Below are 17,941 nucleotides of genomic sequence, written 5' to 3'. Positions count from 1 at the left end.
AAACTATCATTTGGAAGTGGTGATTGAACCAGAATTACGGTGTTCGTCATGCATTGAGGTGGCATTGTGATGTTCTCACCTCTTTATTCTATTTTCCTATGTTCTGCATTTTGGGTTGTTTTTTGACTGCTGGTGAGGACCTAAGTAATGTTGCAATGGGTCTGGCTATGATAAACACCAAATCTCTCTAAGTATTAGTAGCCAACCAAGAACCTGTGCATAAAATTAGGATTGCTTTGTCTGAGGTGTATCTCTGCACACACATCTCTGCTGAAATTCATCTGCCATTTTCTTGTTCCATGGTGACTTTTATGAGATCCTTTTGTGTTTCTTCATAGTTGACCCTTATCTTTGCCAGATTTCTATTCAGCCCTTTTCCCAAAGTGGTTATGGATATCTTGAACACATACCCTAGGATTCCTGAGGCCTTTGGTACCTTTGTTTTTAACAATTTTTCCTAGGGTAGATGCGAGGCCTGCTGGTACTTCCCCTAGTCTTTGAGAAGGATCCCAGGAGAGACTGGCATTACATCACATGTCTGTCTTTGGATACTCTGGAACTTTTGGGTGCAGGTTACATGCTACTGCTGTTTTAGCTTTCTCTTCTTTGAGTCTTATTGGCCGTTTCTGGTGAATCCTGACTGCTTGTGGTGATATTTTTTTTTACATTTCAAATTTCTGCTTTTGTCTGTAATGCCTTTCACTAATGCTCCAATTTGAGACAGACTTTTTGATGTATTTCCCTGCATAGATTATTTTGGAATGAGAATTATCCCACACTGAACACAGATAAAAAACAAAACAAAAACAACTCGAACCTTTTCTGCTACAATCTGTTCTTGTCTAGTTGTTTTTTTTTTAATACCTGCATTGTCTGTTTGCTTGGAAGTCCTTTAGCAGGCTGCCAACTCCTGATTATGTTTCAAAAAGAATTTACTACTTATTTGTATACTCTTAAAAATAATTTCTCAAGCAAGTTCTTTTCTTGGCTGGCATTATTGAGTCTTTATATTAATTGAATCTTTATATTAAATCCTTTTTTATCCCCTTTCAGGTTGTTGGTTTTTTTTTTTTTTTTCCTATTAAAGATAATTTTTAGAAGCTTCACTACTTGGATGTTGAGGCGTTCTGGTTGTATTTTAGTCTTTTTCAAGTTGTTTAGGGGAATTGGTTAGCTTTTGCCCTGTGCCTCTGAGTTTTACAGTGTCTTCAGGCTCCCTACAAAGATTTTAATCTGTAAGCTTATAGCTGCCCCTTTCAGTTTTGGTGTTTGGGTCTTGTAATTTGTTTGCTTAACAAGATTTGTCATTGGTATAAAGAAGCTCCTCAATAGCAATATTTTGTGAACCAGATTCTTTCAACTTCTTGAGATCAGATTAATCTCAAGATTGTTTTCTCTTTCTTCATATGGGTGGGTTTTTTCATCTGTGTACTTGTTTGTTTTGTTTTTCAGTAGTGCATGAGACACAGACTGTGGTCTCAGCTTCCATCTGCTGTTGTGATCCTTAGCAAATCCATCTGGGAGTCACTAAAGTGTCCCTTGACCTGCTGTGTTTTCTTCTTTGACAGCCTTCCTTATATCTGCATGATAACCAGTCCTCTAAGTAATTTATTTTTATGAGGCTTTGCTGTTCAGTCTCTTTTTTTTTTTTTCTCATAGCCACTTTATACTGTTTGTTAATTTCTTAGACTGTTAATAGAGGCCTTTCTTCAGTCCTTGCTGAAGTGTATGGCTTTCAGTCTCTTTCTACTTTTTCATTATTCTGCTGATGGTTTTTTTTACACCAAGTTTTCAGTAAGGCTATTGTGTAAATAATGCTTCAACAACAGGCATTTTAGTTCTTCCATCTAGCTTCCTAGGCTTGTAGAGAAGAGTGTTTACTTTCGAATGGGTGTCTTATTTCTCTGACAGATTTTAAAAAGAGAATCTGTTCTGCCTTTCCTTTGCTGAAACCTCCTTAGTTGAGTTTAATCAACTTCTGTCCTTTCATTTAGTTGAGACTTACCAGTCTCCTTGACATTACTGCTTCTCTTGAACCATGCACTCTGTTTCTATAACAATCAATCTTTAACATTCAATTTGAATGTTTTCCTGTGATGTTGCAAGTGCTAGCAAACTCATTCTTATCTAGTTTAGGTGAAGCTCAGCTACCTTCTAGAGACAAAATCCCTATTCCCCAAATTTCTCAGTTTCTTTAATTTCCCTTTTGAACACATTTTCTTAGCCGCTTATTAAACTTTTGCTTTCCACCCAGGTTTTTTTTGGGGGGACCATTTATGGGAATGCTACAATAGTTCTCTGCTTCTTCACTAGCAACAAATATTTTGCCTCCAGAACTTTTATTTCAACTTCTTCTATTACTGTTATTTGCACAGCAGCCATGGCACCTCCAAAGAGCTTTTCCAAACACTCTGTGAGGTCTGATGTTTTTTGCATTAAAGAGAGAAGTCTGTGATCTCTGGCATGTTAAGACTTTGTGTTCCTGATAATCATTGCTACAACACTGAAGCAGACAAGGTTCACTTATAGCTATCAGGCAAACTTGGAAAAATCTGGATACAATCATTTTCTACTGACTAATTGAGAAGATAAATAATATCTATATGTAGCTGGACTAGCTAAAAAAAAATCCACTGGCCAAAAGTGCTTGGCTCAGTAGTCAGGCACGTGGGTGGTCAGAGGGGTGTTCACAAGACCTGCAGGGCTGGTCACTGCATTGTCACTGTTAGTCCTGTGTGCTCACAGGGATATCGCCTGCAACGTCAAAGAACAGTTCCTGTGGGATTGCAGCAGAGGTGCTGCACTGGTGCAAAACTGCACACTTCTCATACAGGCAGCACGTTTACAGCACATGTTGTTCACGGCTTTCAAGCCTGGGGAAAGGCCCCAGGTAGCCCAGAATGTCATTGGAAGGGTTTGGATGAAATCTTGCTGCTCCAATAATGTTCCCATGTACTAATGAATACAGAATAGCATAGAATGTGGCCATGGATGCAGAACTGCTTCTCGTGGTTACATGGAACATCATGCAGCAGCTGGGCAGTTGTAATGCCACATGATCCATATGATGTGCAAATGGCTGGAGTGACGTGCATCTAGTGGGGAGTCAGATATCTCTGTGTGCTAGCAGCAAGTGTAGACTGCACATCAGACTCATTAATAGACAGAACTGAATTTCTCAAGACAGCAGACATCATGAAAGAACTGGATTGGAGCCTGATGCTGTTATCATTGATCTGCTAAGCCAGACAGGGAATGCTGAATCAAGGAGAAAAAATATTCGGGCATGCAGCTACATAGGGCCTTAGTGAAAATGAAAAGCTTCATTGACACAAACTTCAGGATGGTTTGATTCAAAGATACAGTTCAGTTAATTTTCTGCTAATGTCCTTATAAAAAAAAAAAAAAGCACTTGTGAAAGCTTCTAACCATGCATCTAAGCAAGAATAACAAGCAAAGTTTTATGTTATGAAAGATAAATGGTGGGCACAAAAGACAGAGAAGTCTTTCTGACTTGTGGATCCAGAAAATACCATGCAGTCTTGGAAATAGCATCTGGCCTTAAAGATGCTGCACAATTTCTGAAGTGGAGATGGAGTAATACTAATGGAATTGATGGAAAAGAAACCTGGGACTGCTGGCCAGAACTTTTCAGTTGTTGTCCTAAATGATGAAATCCTAGATGAAACTGTACAGCTACTTGGCCAGGAGCAGGGCACAGCACCTCTTAGTAAAATGGAGATTTTTCCAGCTGTCTAGCAGATGGCACACAGTGCAGTCAGCCGTAAGCAAAGTCACTAAAATATAAAACCATAGGAGAAGGGTCACAAGTAGCCAGAAGACTTTTGCAGATTTTGTAGAGAAATATTTTTGAGATGTTAGAGAATTTAAATGCTGTCCAGTTTTACAAAGAGAAGGGTGATTATGTCTTCTGAAAATCATTGTCTCAAGTCCTGGAACATGTTTTGCAGGAAAAATGGGTGGTTTTTTTCCACAGAGACAACTCAAAAGATTTTTTAAGTCAGACTGGTTAAAGAAGGATGTTTGATTGAGAGGTCCGTAAGCTAGTAATCCTTCAGCCCTGTAACGTTTCTTGTAACACTCAACACTTTTGAAAATAGCTGCATGAAATTGAAGATACTGAAAATTGAATAGATGTATGAAATAAAAAATTAAATCAGTGTCTGAAGAACATTACTCACTTGGTTTTATATTTACATTTAGAAAGTGTTTCATTGATCTCAGCAAAAAGTGATTTTAGTAGGAATTTAATGTGGTAAATGGTTTGAGTTAATTCAAAGCGTGTGATATTTCAGATCCCAGCAGGAGTCCTCTGTATATAGACTGCTGTTGAATTCCATTAATCAAAAAAGAATAAAGAAAATATGTCAAAAGAATGAGGGACCATGTTAAAAGATTTTATGCTAAAACTGGCATTTTAACTGCTTATTTGTTCATTTTTATGGATTGTTTCATCTGACTATGTTTTTATATATAACAGTGAAGTGCTCTACAGCAGCTTTGGTGTTTAAAATTAAACTGAGGGCATGACATTATCTGGGAAAGAACAGGATGTCAATTGAGAGAAGGTTGTGGGTTTTGGAAAGATGAGTGAAAGCGACTCTTCAGATTTTACTGGTGATAACAAGATTATCACACTTTGGAAGAATTTGTGGGGGTTGGAAAAATTTCTAACAGTAGACTTTTTAATTTCTTCAGTAATTAAAAGACAGCAAGATAGAAAACACTCAGGGAGACAGAGCTGTCAGGTAAGATCCATGTATTGCGGGCTTAGCCATTATGTTCAAAAGTGTCATGCTGATATTTTAATTCCGTTACCTCTGGTGTATTTTAATTTCTGAGACTAGTGGGAAAAAAAAAAGGAAAGTGTTTGGGTTTGTTTTTTTCTTTTTTCCCCCCACCTCTTTGAGGACTGGTTAAGGTAACAGAATAGCTAACCTTCAGGATTTTTCAGGTTTTTGCAACACCCAACCTGCTAAATACACTAATAATTACAAATATTTTTCTGGAAGCTGCAAGTTCTAAATGTCCTGCTCTTAAAGTTACAATTCTGTAAAGATTTAGTTCCTCTGATGTAATTAAAAATAGCTTCCAGAATAAACCTCTGCCTTACAGGGCCTGCTTTTCTTGACCTGACATTAACATGTGTTTTAAAGGCAGGATTGTGAAAATCCCCCTGTACACATAAAGTTTCCATAAAGGGTAAAATTATAATAAAGTTTTATTTTCTCCTATATTTTATGAATTGCCTAATGTGTACCCTATTCTGTCTTTAAATTTCAATTTTACTTCAGAATTTGTTTAGTGTATGGTGTGATGCAAGCAGCTTGTCATCACAGAAGGATGTTGTCCTGTGTCAGCTCAGAGAGGTCACCTGTGCTCAGGAGCTGATACGGTGTGGTCTATTTTTTTTTTTTATTTCCTTCCATTTAAATCAAAATGTAAAATTGTGTAGTAGGCAACCTGAGAAGGGGGGAAAGCAGAAGTAAAATTTTAGATTTAGTGATCAAAATATCTCAGCTAAGTGTTGAAATCAGTGTATGCCTAAAAAAGGAAACTGAGTAGCTGTTAATTTGGAACAAACACTTTGATGGATTGATCTAATTATAGAATACATATAAATATATGTAGCTGCATGAGCATTCATGTACTCTAAACAGACATCTAAATATTGTTGATTTGTTATGAAGCCAAATCCTCCCAGAAAGTACAGTAGTTTTGTTATTTTTTACCGATGTGGAGAAGCATGCAGTTGAAGTGCATCTGGATTTTCTCGCCTAGTATGTTTGTAGCATGATCCTTATCGCTGAAATGCCAATTTGCCATCATTAAAATATGTGCTTTTCAACAGTCTTGGCTTACTCCAGGAGCCTGTGGCTTCCTTTGATGCTGTGACTTGGGCTGCGTGACAGATGGTGCAAGGAAGTTAATGTTGTCCTGTTGCCTGTGACATCTGTCTCTTGCCACAAGAGTTTGGCAATCCCACCTGGAAGGGCAGAAGTCAAAGGTTGAAGTTAAATGCTTTTGATGTTGACTGAGCTGGCATTGGTTGTGCCATATACTGAATCAATTAACTGAAACAAGTTTCTTAGATGGGATTGATCAAAAGTCACAACATTCATATATATAAATCAGTAGTTCTTCCTACTAGTAGGTAGGTTTTATATTTTTACTATGCAAGATTGCACATATGTTACTCTATGCAGCTCTGTACTTGTGCAGACACTAACCCCTGTGCCTAAATTTAAGGCCATAGTTTTGTTTTCTGTGTGACTACCCAAGTGCTTGAAAGCCTTCATGTGTGTATGTGATATTTGGAAGCTTCGTGTTTGCATTTCAGGGTTAGAATCACCACTTAAAATTTCTTGACACTTTTTTTGCTTATACCGTGAAAGTCAGTGTTGCAATAACAATTGCTTAAATGTGTGACTTCATAAATCCAAAAGGGCGTTAAAAACAAGAAGAGTTGAAAGATGAGCTGACTTTTGTCTGGCAGGGTGGGGTATATTGTGGTGGTCTCCTTGGTTTGAGCCTGTCAGGGTGGTGGCTGGAGCTGAGAGCAGCTGGGTGTCCCAGTCTGTGGTGCGCATGCAGGCAGGGCAGCAAGGAAAACGAAGAAATGGGAACAGCGGAAGGGGACAGATTTTTACAGCAAGTGTCTCTAGATATCAGGTTGTAAAACTTACTAGATCAGGGGAAAAACAAAACTAAAAACAAACCCTGCTGATGGCATTTTTAAGTGTTTGTAAATTTACAAATTTATTTGTAAATTTTTCGTTTTGATTTAATTGAAGCAAGTCTTATATACATAAGAAAGGAAAAAAGTCATATTAAGATACTTTTAAGTAAAATGTCATGTATTTGATTTGAAAATCTATCAATAAACAAGATTTAACAGGGCACTAAGGAAGCAACTAAAAAAAGGGGAAAAAGAAATGTTGTTTCTTTGTGCTTAGATGTCTTACAAATCATCAAATACGTACTTTCAGATTCTCTTGAAGCTTTCACCAGCATGAAAAATGGATCTGAGGCTTTTGTGCATGAAGTCTGTGGTTACTGTTGCAGCAGTAGCATTTGGGGCCTGCTTTTGGGAATCCTTGTTGCTGCAAATGAGGCTGTTAGAATTCAGAACAGCTGGGGAATGACTAAAGATCCCATGACTGTACTTTGGTATAGTGGTGTTTTACTTCAATCAGGCATACCATTTTGAGCATATACAGCAATAGAAAATCAAATATTTATTCTTTATTAATGCATCCATCATTAGATGATTTAAAGATGTTAGTGTAGTAACTTACAAGTAAGTTCTGTAAATAAATTTAAATATTGAATATTCTGAATCTTACTTCACGTTATATTCTAGTCCTTGCTCTGGGTGTTGTTTGTACATTCCAAAGTAAGCAGTTGCTAGGAGGAAATGTATATATGTAATCTAGAGTCTGTACTTCCAGATAAATACTTTAAGCAGAAGCAAATCATATAGTACCTTGCAACTATCCCTGTCAAAAAGACTTTTATAGAGCTGTGGACATAGTTGATTTGTGAGGCATTTTGACAGCTGCATTGTTCAGCGTGATTTACAGTTTTCTCAATCGGCTTCAAATAAGATTAAATCATAGAGTGTTTTGGGTTAGAAGGGACCTTAAAGATCACCTAGTGCCAACCCTCCTGCCCTGGGCTGGCACACCTTCCACTAAACAAGGCTGCTCAAAGCCCCACCCACCTTGTCCTGTACCAATTGGAGAAGGGAATTATCATCAGCGCATTCTGGGAACTGCCTGGATTGCTCGTGCCCTGCTGTGTTGCCCATTCAACAGGTATTGGGGTGGCTGAAGTTCCTCATGAGGACTAGGACTTGTGAACACGAGGCAGTTCTTGTCTGTCTATAGAGGGCCTCATCTTCTGAGTCTTCCTGGTTGGACGACCTGTAGCAGACTCCCACTGTAATGTTGCCTATCTCTGCTTTCCCTTTAACCTCGCTTATAAGCTCTCAGTCAGCTCCTCATCCATCACCTGGCAGGGGATGCTCCATGACATAGAGGGAAGCACCCTCTCCTTGTCTCCCCTCTCCTGTTCTTCTTAAAGAGCCAGTATTCTTCCATTCCAACCCTCCTGTCATAGGAGCTGTCCCACCACATCTCTGTGATAAGATCCCAGATGCACATCTCTTGTTTACTTCCCATGCCCCCAAAGCCAGCATACTGTCTAGAGCGGCTGGAATTCCTTCTCCTGCTGACTTGCAATCCCTTTTCAGATGCAGAGCATCTCTTTCTGGTATTGGCATCAAACTTCTAGGAGTGGAATGAACTTAAGTTCTGTTCGCCTGCCAACTTTAGTTTGGTGAGAATTGGTGACAAAACTACTTGTGTTCTGGAGTCCCTTACCATCACCCTCTGCAATCCTTCTTGGTATTGCTCAGACTACTCCTGGCTGTGTCACTGGTGCCCGTGTGAACCTACAGCAGTGGGTAATAGTGAGCTCCATGAGGCTTGGGAATCTCTTGGTGGCATTGCTGATACGAGCCCCCAGCAAGCAGCACAGCTCTCAGGGGTGTGTCAGGTCAGCACATGGGCGCCTCTGTACCTCTCACAAGAGAGTCCCTGCTGCTGTCACCCATCACGTTCTCGTGGTTGCGTTGGCTGTTACACACGGAGCAGATGGGGCTGCCTGGCTCAGCTCCAGCACCTCTCCTGATGTGATGGGTCTTTTCAGTCTGCAGAGCAGTGAAAAGGTTCTGCAGGGGGCATGCCTAGGCTTCAGGGGAAGTTTCTTTCTCCTGCAGATTCATGCTGTTGTAAGCTTTCATTCTTCTGCATCCCTCTCCGTTCTGTGTGTGCTGGCAGTGGAGTTGTTGGCTGGTTGGCCATGGGCTCTGGATCCACTGCAGACTGAGCTTGGAACCAGCTTTCCAACCTCATGTTGCACACACTTCTCACAGCCTACTGCAACTCAGATTAGTAAAAGAAATGGTGTGCTCTTGTGGTTAATATTTGCAGTAGTAGTTATGAAGATGATGTTCCACATAACAGCTTCTTACCATGAAAGAAAACCGTATTTTAATTGAAAGTCGCTTTAGATATCCAGTCATGTCTTTTTGGGATCTCCATGTACAATCAGTTTAGAGTATGTTATTGGTGTCTGACCTTTAATTACGTTAGCTTTTAACTTCCTTTTCATTTTCCTCTGTTTCCAGGAAGTTGAAGACCACGTGGCATTTTTAATAACTGTTCCAACGGCCCTAGCAATTTTTTTTGCTATATTTATCCTTGTCTGCGTAGAACCTGTATTTAAGAAGCTGCTTCGTATATTTTCTCTGGTGGTCTGGGTATGTCTTGTTGCCATGGGATATCTCTTTATGTGTTTTGGAGGAATCATCTGTCCCTGGGACCAGGTAAGACTGTCATTATTACTAATTTTAATTCCATTGGGTACATTTCCAAGAACCATTCTATACAAAAACATTCATGTTCATTTTTGTGGGACATCTCACAAAATGTTTTTGGGACTAAGTGGTTGCATGCTGAGACTCCCTCCATCTGTTTTAGAAATACCAGAGATGTGCATACTTAAAATATATTAGGAAATATTAGAAGGATTTTGCTTTTATATTTTTAAGTTCCTTTGTATAATTAATACTTGATCCCAATCACCTTTGTAGAGTGAATATTTGACTGTAGTGGCCAGTTAACATGGCAGTAAATGCTAGTTTGTTCAACACTGCTGATGCTATCTTTCTTAGTTTAAAATGTTTGAGCTCTTAGTGTAGGCTTTCTGTGGTCTTCAGGGTGTTCTCTAGCAATGCATATGAAAAAAGGACTGGGAGTCTCCTTACTTGTCTGGAAAAATGGATGAGTAGAGAAGCAGTGAAGTACCCTTCACATTTTTAAAATTTTGTAATGAAGACAAAGAAAAATATAATTGCAGCCTAATAGCTGCAATCAGTAACTGATGTGCAATATCCAGCGCTGTGTCTGATCGATTCTTCTGAGTTTGCCACATCATTTTCTTTTCCCCAAACCATTCTACACAGGAATACTCCTCATATAATATTTTTAAAACTCTTCAAAGGATGGAAAAATTTTTTTAAACATACAAATATGTCTTCTGAAAATTTCATGCTGATTCTATGAGTTTAACCTTTAAATGGTATTACTCTATCCAGAATGCCTTCTAGGTCCTTGAGATAGACTTGAAATAAATTCTCTGACTTTTTACTCAGATCTTGCCAAGGCTTGGGCAAATATTGAACTTCAAGTAGTTCCTTTAAATTCTTTAATGTAAATTATTTAAATTACTGGTATATGTTAGTAATACTTTTGGGGCCGTTATCTTTGTGGGTAACTTTATATTTTCATTTTCTTGGAAGGTTGTGGGATTAATTATCTAAGAAACCTCCTACCTTGTTTGGGTTTTTTTTTTAGTTTTTTTTTTTTTTTCTTTTCAGTATTTAAAACGACCAAACCGGGTCACACTTGCATGTAGTAAAAAGCAATCAGAACATGAAATAATTTTTTCTAGATATGGATTTCACTCTGGGAGTGCTTGTATCTTTGTAGTATCAGGTCTAGATAATTCACTTGGTCTTACTTTTTTGATTTGTTTTCGTTGGCAGTTGTGTCATGTCGTGCTAGAATATTTCAGACGTTCAAGCTTAGATGCAAATATTTAATTGGCCGTATTATTTATTCATTGCAAAAGATACTGAATTTAATTTTGGTATTTGAAAATGGGATAATGGTTTTCCAAAGCACATGGACTGAAAGAGATGTAGGAGGGATACTGATGTCTTAGTCCTGGAGTTGTATTTAGCCTGTGAAAATGATTTTTCCTGCGTTGCTTTCCTCTTAGGAAAAATGTAGGCATTCCCACAGCATGCAGGGAATGTGTCTGGCCCCATGACAGAGGAAGGACTGTGGAGCTCTGGGAAAAGCCATTGTCTTCCTGTAGGTTGCCAGGACACAACTCCTCTGATGTTTCAGTCTTCTCTTTGTTTTGTGTGCAAGAGCTGCTTGGAGAAAAGGATATTTGGGACGGAGCTGCCTCTCTTGCTCTGCCGGCAGCAGCTGGCTCCAGGCAGCCGCCTTGCCGAGTGCTTTGCAGGCTCCAGCTGAGAGAAGGCAGGGCTTTTCCGGAGCGCCTGGACCTGGCGGCAGATGTCTTTGGCATCTGCTGGGAGAGGGGCTGTGCCAGAGTAGCCCCTGGCCACTGCTGGGGGTCCAAGGTCTCCCTGTGGCTCCCTGTAGTGGGACCCTTCACTTCCCCAAACCTGCTTTTTTTTCCCCCCTTTGAACAGCAGACCACTTTTGTGGATTGCTTTTGTAGGTGTACTTTTGCCTAGTGTCAGTTAAGAGTAAACTATGGAAATATAGGCATCTTTCTGGGAATTTGACACATTACACAAAAGACTAATTGCAGCTATGATGTTTTCAAACATTTGAAAAAGATCTGTGAGTAGTAAAATACTGCCTTGTATTCCTGTGATGCTGCTGTTTTGTTTGCTCTGCACTGAAAATATGTAGGTCAATAATTGGTGTTCTCTCTTATATGTGAAATCAAATCGGAAAAATCCTTCCTTGGTGATGATTGACAGGTTCTTTGTTGAAATTTTACATTTTGTGAATCTTTAAACCATTTTACTTGGCATATTAGAGTGGTTTTGTGATTCCTTTATGCTTTTTATGAAAGAAAGGAGACACCGTGTAAAAGTTAAATTAGTTAGGTTTCAATAGATCTCTGTCAACGTTAACTAATTAGAAACTGATGAAAATAAAAGAGTCAGTTATTGCATAGTAACTTACCAAACAAGTGCTTTATTTTAATTTACTTCATATTTATATAGATTTACTTTAATTTGCTTTTAATTTACTTCAAATTACAGCCTAACTTCTGTTCTGGTCCAGGAGAGTTTAAAAATATCGTAACTTTCATGTCCCCTAAATCTTAAGCTTGTTAAGAATATGGTATTTCTTAGTTGTACTAGTAGCTATTGAAAGATAGATTTTCTGCATACCACAGTAAATAGAAAGAGCATGTTTTTGTGTCATTTGTGCACAGCCCTTTGAGTGGCAACCCTGCATCTTTTAAATTTTGGCTTAATGATTTTCATGTGCCTTTTGGCTGTTGCAGCTGCTCAATGTAGTTTGTTGTCTTAAGGAACCTGAGGTGTGAACTTTTGCAGCTTTTGTTCACAATAAAAATACCTCTTGAGAGAGATTATTTTGGTTAGGAACTCAATATATATTTAATGCAGAGCAGTTCCTCCTTAGCCTGCAGGCCCATAGCTCAAATAACCTGCAATTAGTAGAGGGCTGGAAATGAAGTGGTTGGTCAGGACCACTGTTTTGTTTTTTTTATTAGACACCTGTAGGCTGATGTGAAATAAGTGCAAATAGTAATTGGTTTCAGCTACCTTTTTGCTGTCCCTGCAGACTGCTTTTATCAGTCTCCATTTCCTTGACTCTTCTTTGGTTGCAGCTACAGTTTTGGAGAGAAAGCTCTTATCAGGTGGGTGTCTGGCCGCTGTTTGAAGGGGGAGGACAGTGTGGCTGTGGACAGTTGCTTTGTCCCTTGTGCCAGTCTGCCAGTTCCATGCTGGTTCTGTAATTGCCTGCTGAGCCTGATCCAAAGGCTGTTATTGTCACTGGACTGCCCAGGTATCATCACTAACCCATCTATGAGAGCAGCCAGCAGATTTGCACCATCAGCCGTAGTAGCTAACTTGCCTCTTTCTGGGTGTCCAAACTCCCTTACTCCTCTGTGCCAACAGTGAAGAACAATGAGTACACTGAGAGGGAGATGGAGTGTGCCTTAGGGAGACGGTGAGTGGCTTAACATGAAAACAATTGAAAGAGTGATGGCAAAAGTCTTTTGTACCTGACAAATTATTTTAAAGAAGTGTAGCAACCCACTTTTGTTGCTGTCAGCCCAAGTTTCTGTGGCAGTGGAGCCCCTGGTTTTCCTTGGTGGCCTGGGGAACTTAGATCCTTTGTTAGGACCTTCATATGCTACAGTTTGCATGAGCCAGGAGGGAGACTGGTCTGCCTGCTAGGAGTCATGAGACACTTGGGTTGGTAGGAAAGAAGCAGAGGAAAGGCAGTCATGTGGAGGCTCAGAGAGAGCCACTGCCTGCTGGCAGTAATGTGTGGAGATGGTTTCAGTGAGGAAAGACCCAAGGGCAATGCTTGTTTAGCAAGGTCCATGAGGAAATCTGTGGATGGGGTGTTGGTGGAGGGCCAGTAATGCAAGGCAGGCAAGCTGAGCAAGGAGAGCTGGTAAAAAGGAGCAATGTATAGATTTTATTGTGTTAGAGCTCTTCCTTACTATAGTATGAAGCACCTTTCCTTTCAAAATGTAAATCCAGTACCTGTCTGTAGAGTTCCATGCTGGGGAATGAATTTAAATCAGTTTCCTCTTGTTTTGCTGACAGTGTAGTTATTGTACAACAGTTGCCTTTCTGTGTCACCCTCTGTCATGTCTAATATTTCCTCAGCCTTTTATGCAGGATGTATGTAAATATGACATAGCACATTGATATCAATGGGTAAAAAGAGCTCTTAAAGCATGCAGTGGATGATATAAAAAAAGAGTAATTATGCAGCATTATACTAGTCTAATGAATTCTATCATTGCAGGATTTTGGTATTCAATTCTATTTAATCATAAATACATTTGCACAGTGCAGGCACCAGATGTGTTCCTCCTCCTCTATATTCAGTTACAGCACAGAAATTACTTCAAGTGGAATTTCACACTTTTGGTTTTTAAAAAAATATCCAGAGTGATGTGTTTAGAATATATGTTTGATTATTTTAGCCTAAATTCTGCTCTTTGAGCAGAATTTAAAATACTTCTTTGTTTTGTTTTAGTGTGTTGATATGGAATGGTTCAATTTGGGCCTTGGAGCAGTCCTGACTTAGGAAGTGTGGGCAAAATTTTATGCACTAGTTTTATAAATCTCTTTTTTTTTTGGTACTGTCTTAGCACCTGGAGATAACTGTTGTGTGCTGAGGGGTGAGGGCCTGCACAGAGTTTCTGTGGTTGTGGTAATTAGCTCCTGTATTAGGCAGTGTGGTGAGAAAATGGGTGTGCAGAAAGGGAAGACTTGTCTTTGTGTGGAATTGCATTGGGTCTGATTTCCGCACCTTGCATGGGACCTGCTTTATCTAAAGTCAGCCCTGCCCTAAATAATCAATAACATGTTTTGTGGTTAAGCAGTATGAGAAAAAAGTATTCTTAGATATTTGAGGAAAGCAAGGCAGGTGTAGTGAAATCCCTGCAGCACAGGTAAGTGAGGATGGGTTGATGCTATACCACTTGTTCAGGATCTGGAGTGTGGGGAAGACTCAACATTTTTTTAAGTTCAAGATTAACCAGACTCTCAGGAATGAGTATCCTAAACAAGGAACAAAATCTTGAAGGAGCATGGTTCAGTAACTTGTAGGTGAATATTCACCTGAAAAAGGACATGAAGGAAGCCAGAAGCGTTGTATGAAAAGGAAAGACCCTGCCAAGCAGACGATACTCTGCTTTAGGAATAGGTATGATAGAAAAAGAAGAACCCCCCAATCCACCAGTATATACTGTATTTTCAGTTATATTCGTGGAAAGAGAACAGATGATTTTTATCTCGATGCTTTTTTTATAAATATATAAAGTCACAGGCTTAATAGGAAGACATTTAAGTGGTTTCATCAAGTCTGGTATGGTTATATATGTATAGAAGACAGGAAAAAGATGAACTATTAGAGAGACCTGCCAGTTATTAAAATCAGCAATACAGTAAATTAATATAATACCATAGTGTGCGAACCCCTGAAATCCCCATTGGCATAACCAACGTGCCATTGTTAACCTTTGATATGTCATGGCAGTGCATTATGAGAGCAGTTTGTGAAAAATTAACTGATTACTGTTTTGAGTAGGGAACGTATTTTTGAAAGAAAAAAAATCTGTTTTCGTGCCAAACAGGAGACTAGAAGCCCTGCTAAAGGGAGATGACCATTATTAAGGTAACTGTACATGTAGGTGAGGGGAGGTGGCAGGTTGTGTGACTTTAGAGGGCGTCAGGCAGGAGCAAGATTTCTGGCTGGATTTCTCAGAGAGCTCTCTGGAGAATGTTTCCCTTTATTAGTGCTTTTTTACTAGTGAAGGGGTAACTGAATGTCACTGCTATAATGAAATTTGTTGATGACCCAGTTCAAAGATTCCTAATACAGCTAAAGACCACAATGTTATGGGGAAGAAAAGCTTGACCTTGAGGACTGCAGTAACAGCAGCTAGATGAAATTCAATAATAGGAAATATGAGGTGCCTGCATTTGGGGACTAACAGCAGAAGTTGCAGCTATACACTGAGTTCATCAGTAGAAAACACAGCAAGGACAAGCAGAATGAAGAGAGGAAGCATTAGCTGTTCACTGGGTCATTTGGACATGTGTCCAGACAAAAACTCGTTTGTGATGGCAAAGTACCCAGCTAAAGATGAATCCTTGCCTGGATGACTACATAAACCTCTAGTTGCATATATTCAAAAGATCACCAGGAGAAAGGGGAGTTTGTGAGAGGAGTTGAGAAGAGCTTGACTTGGGTATAGATCTGCAGAGGAGAAGAATGCTGAGGGGTGTGACTGCCATCTACAGATAGTCCGTGGTTGCAGACATCAGACTTGAGGAGAAGCTACGGAAGACAAAGAGTTAGTGACACACACAAAAATAAAAGTCATCTGGCCAGTAATGAAAATTAAACTGTACATTAAAATGCATCCCATAGCCATTGGGGCACTCAGTTTGTGGAGGTTAATATCCCCAGGATAATAAAGATTAAAATAATGAATTGGTTTTACAGTGAGGAATGCTGTCCTTAGCTGAGAGTCAGTCAGTGTCTTCAATTGAAGAAACATGGACTTCAGTGGTTCAGAAGCATCCTTTTAGTTCTTTATTCCTATGCTCTACTGAACATCTGGAAACTACTGAGTTGTTTTAAATGACAATTTACTTTGACCTGTGCCTGAAGTTCATCTAAAAGCTGAAGAGGTGCATTTTCTGAATTTTAAAAGTTCATGGTTTTTGCTATCTAAATATCTTCTGTCTTTCCAGTGTTCTGGAGAAGTAGTCTCAGAATTTAAAGCATCTGGGGATAATAATTTTGGGTCTATTTCTGATCTCTTTAGGCATTCATTATAACATTTATGAGAGAGGATGTAATATGAAGTAGAAGAGACTGGATGTGTCCTGGAACTTACTGAAAGATCCTTATGAAATTCTTGTTTCCCTGCTAGTTTATTTTCCTTGACTCCATTTCCTGAAGTTTTTTTCATCATGGGGGGACAATTAAGTACAAAGGCTGAGCTGATGGTAGTTTTCATCAAGATTATTGCATAGTTTACATGCAATGTGATAATTGCAGTGCAAGTCATGTGAATGAATTTTGTTGAGGCAAATGTACATATTGAAGTACAATACAAATGTGAGACTTGGATAAATATGCACTACATGAATGTGGCAAGATTTTTCTCTTTGATGGGAAGTAACATTTATCAGTAAGAATATGAATGTTTCTGAGAATACTGAAACTGATTTTAAATGTCGTCATACTCTTCTGATGTTTCTGAAATTGAGACACCAAGTGACAAATGGAAATGAATAATTCAAGCCCTTCATATGGCTTCTTATGTGCTTAATAATTGATTTGACATTAGGAAATAAACATTTAATAATTTCATAGTACACATAGAGTTAACAATTACTTGTATGATAGAGCTACCAGAGAACCATTAAAGCAGCTCTCCAGCACTTCTTGCTAGCAGGTTTAACGGAGACATGCAAATATCATTAATTGGAATTGTCTTTTACTCAGAAATGTAATGCTTTGCCTGACTTCCAGGAGGGAAGGTTTTGGCATGATACTGCATTAGTCTGTTAGTTTGAGTTCTTTGGCCTTGCATACCTGCCTACCATGGAAAAGCTTGTACCTTTACATGACATAACTGGACATAATACTGTATGTTTTTAGTTTTGTGAATTGGGGGCTGTAAGGGTGTATCATCACAGAGCCTGACCTTTGGTCATTTTTTTGCCTTTTTTCTCAAATCTGATTCAGTTTGCAGGTTTCTGGTGCGGTAAAAATTTAGCTAGTGAGCTATTGAACAAAGAAATAATAAAATAGAATGGTGAAAATGTTTCCTACAAGCTCCGTATTAAGACCTCAGTTTTTTGAGGGCATTCCCTGTTTTGGTAGCTTTTTTGAAGGCACAACTGTGGTGCTAAATAAATGAATCTGATTATTTGGATTGTCAGGGGATCGCTTCTCTTTTAGTCTAGGAAGCAGGTAGCAGAATTTTTCCCCATGTCCCTGCAGTTTGTAGTATGTTTGCTGTGAAATCCTTTCAGTTTCCCTTGTTAGGATGCAAATCTACAGTTATGCAGGTAGTAGGAAACCTTGCTTACCTTCAATTAACTAATATTTGAAAGAAAACAATACGCTCCTTTGTTGACATGCAAGGTGCTATGTTTATAGGGTTTTACAGAAGTAAGAGATAAAGAGGTAAAATAATACATTTGATGTAGTAGGAGTCAATATGAATTGTAGAAGATGTATGTTCAAGTTTTATATATTCATAAAAGAATATATAGTTAGTAAAATCTTGGTAAATTAATTTTTAAAGGTATCTTAAATATACAAATGTAATTAGGTCATAGGATGGTGTTATTGCATGAATTCAAGTGTGGTGAAGCTCAGATTTTTAGGAAAAATGTATCATTAAATGTAAGTTATAGAAATAATTATACATCATAAATTATAAATTCATTGAGAACTAGAAAATAGATGTGCTTTCAAGAGATTATTCATGTTCATTTAGTGACTTTTTTGTTTTATTTTACTATGTGACCTTTTTTTCGCATGGAAGCAGAAGCTTGTTTATT

The 17,941-nt window shown here is 38.7% G+C and overlaps 1 protein-coding gene across 2 annotated transcripts in view; it reads left to right on the top strand.

The window, feature by feature from the left end:
• ADCY2 (adenylate cyclase 2) overlaps positions 1–17,941 on the top strand; it is a 211,316-nt gene that overhangs the window by 12,700 nt on the left and 180,675 nt on the right. For both annotated transcript variants that reach the window (XM_032118264.1, XM_032118261.1), the window contains exon 2: positions 9,215–9,412. In XM_032118264.1, coding sequence (XP_031974155.1) covers positions 9,215–9,412 — 198 coding nt within the window. The remainder of the gene's footprint in view (positions 1–9,214; positions 9,413–17,941) is intronic.

The sequence above is a fragment of the Corvus moneduloides genome, chromosome 1, assembly GCF_009650955.1.
Source record: "Corvus moneduloides isolate bCorMon1 chromosome 1, bCorMon1.pri, whole genome shotgun sequence".
Taxonomy (NCBI): domain Eukaryota; kingdom Metazoa; phylum Chordata; class Aves; order Passeriformes; family Corvidae; genus Corvus; species Corvus moneduloides.
This window is presented reverse-complemented; position numbering and strand designations above follow the sequence as displayed.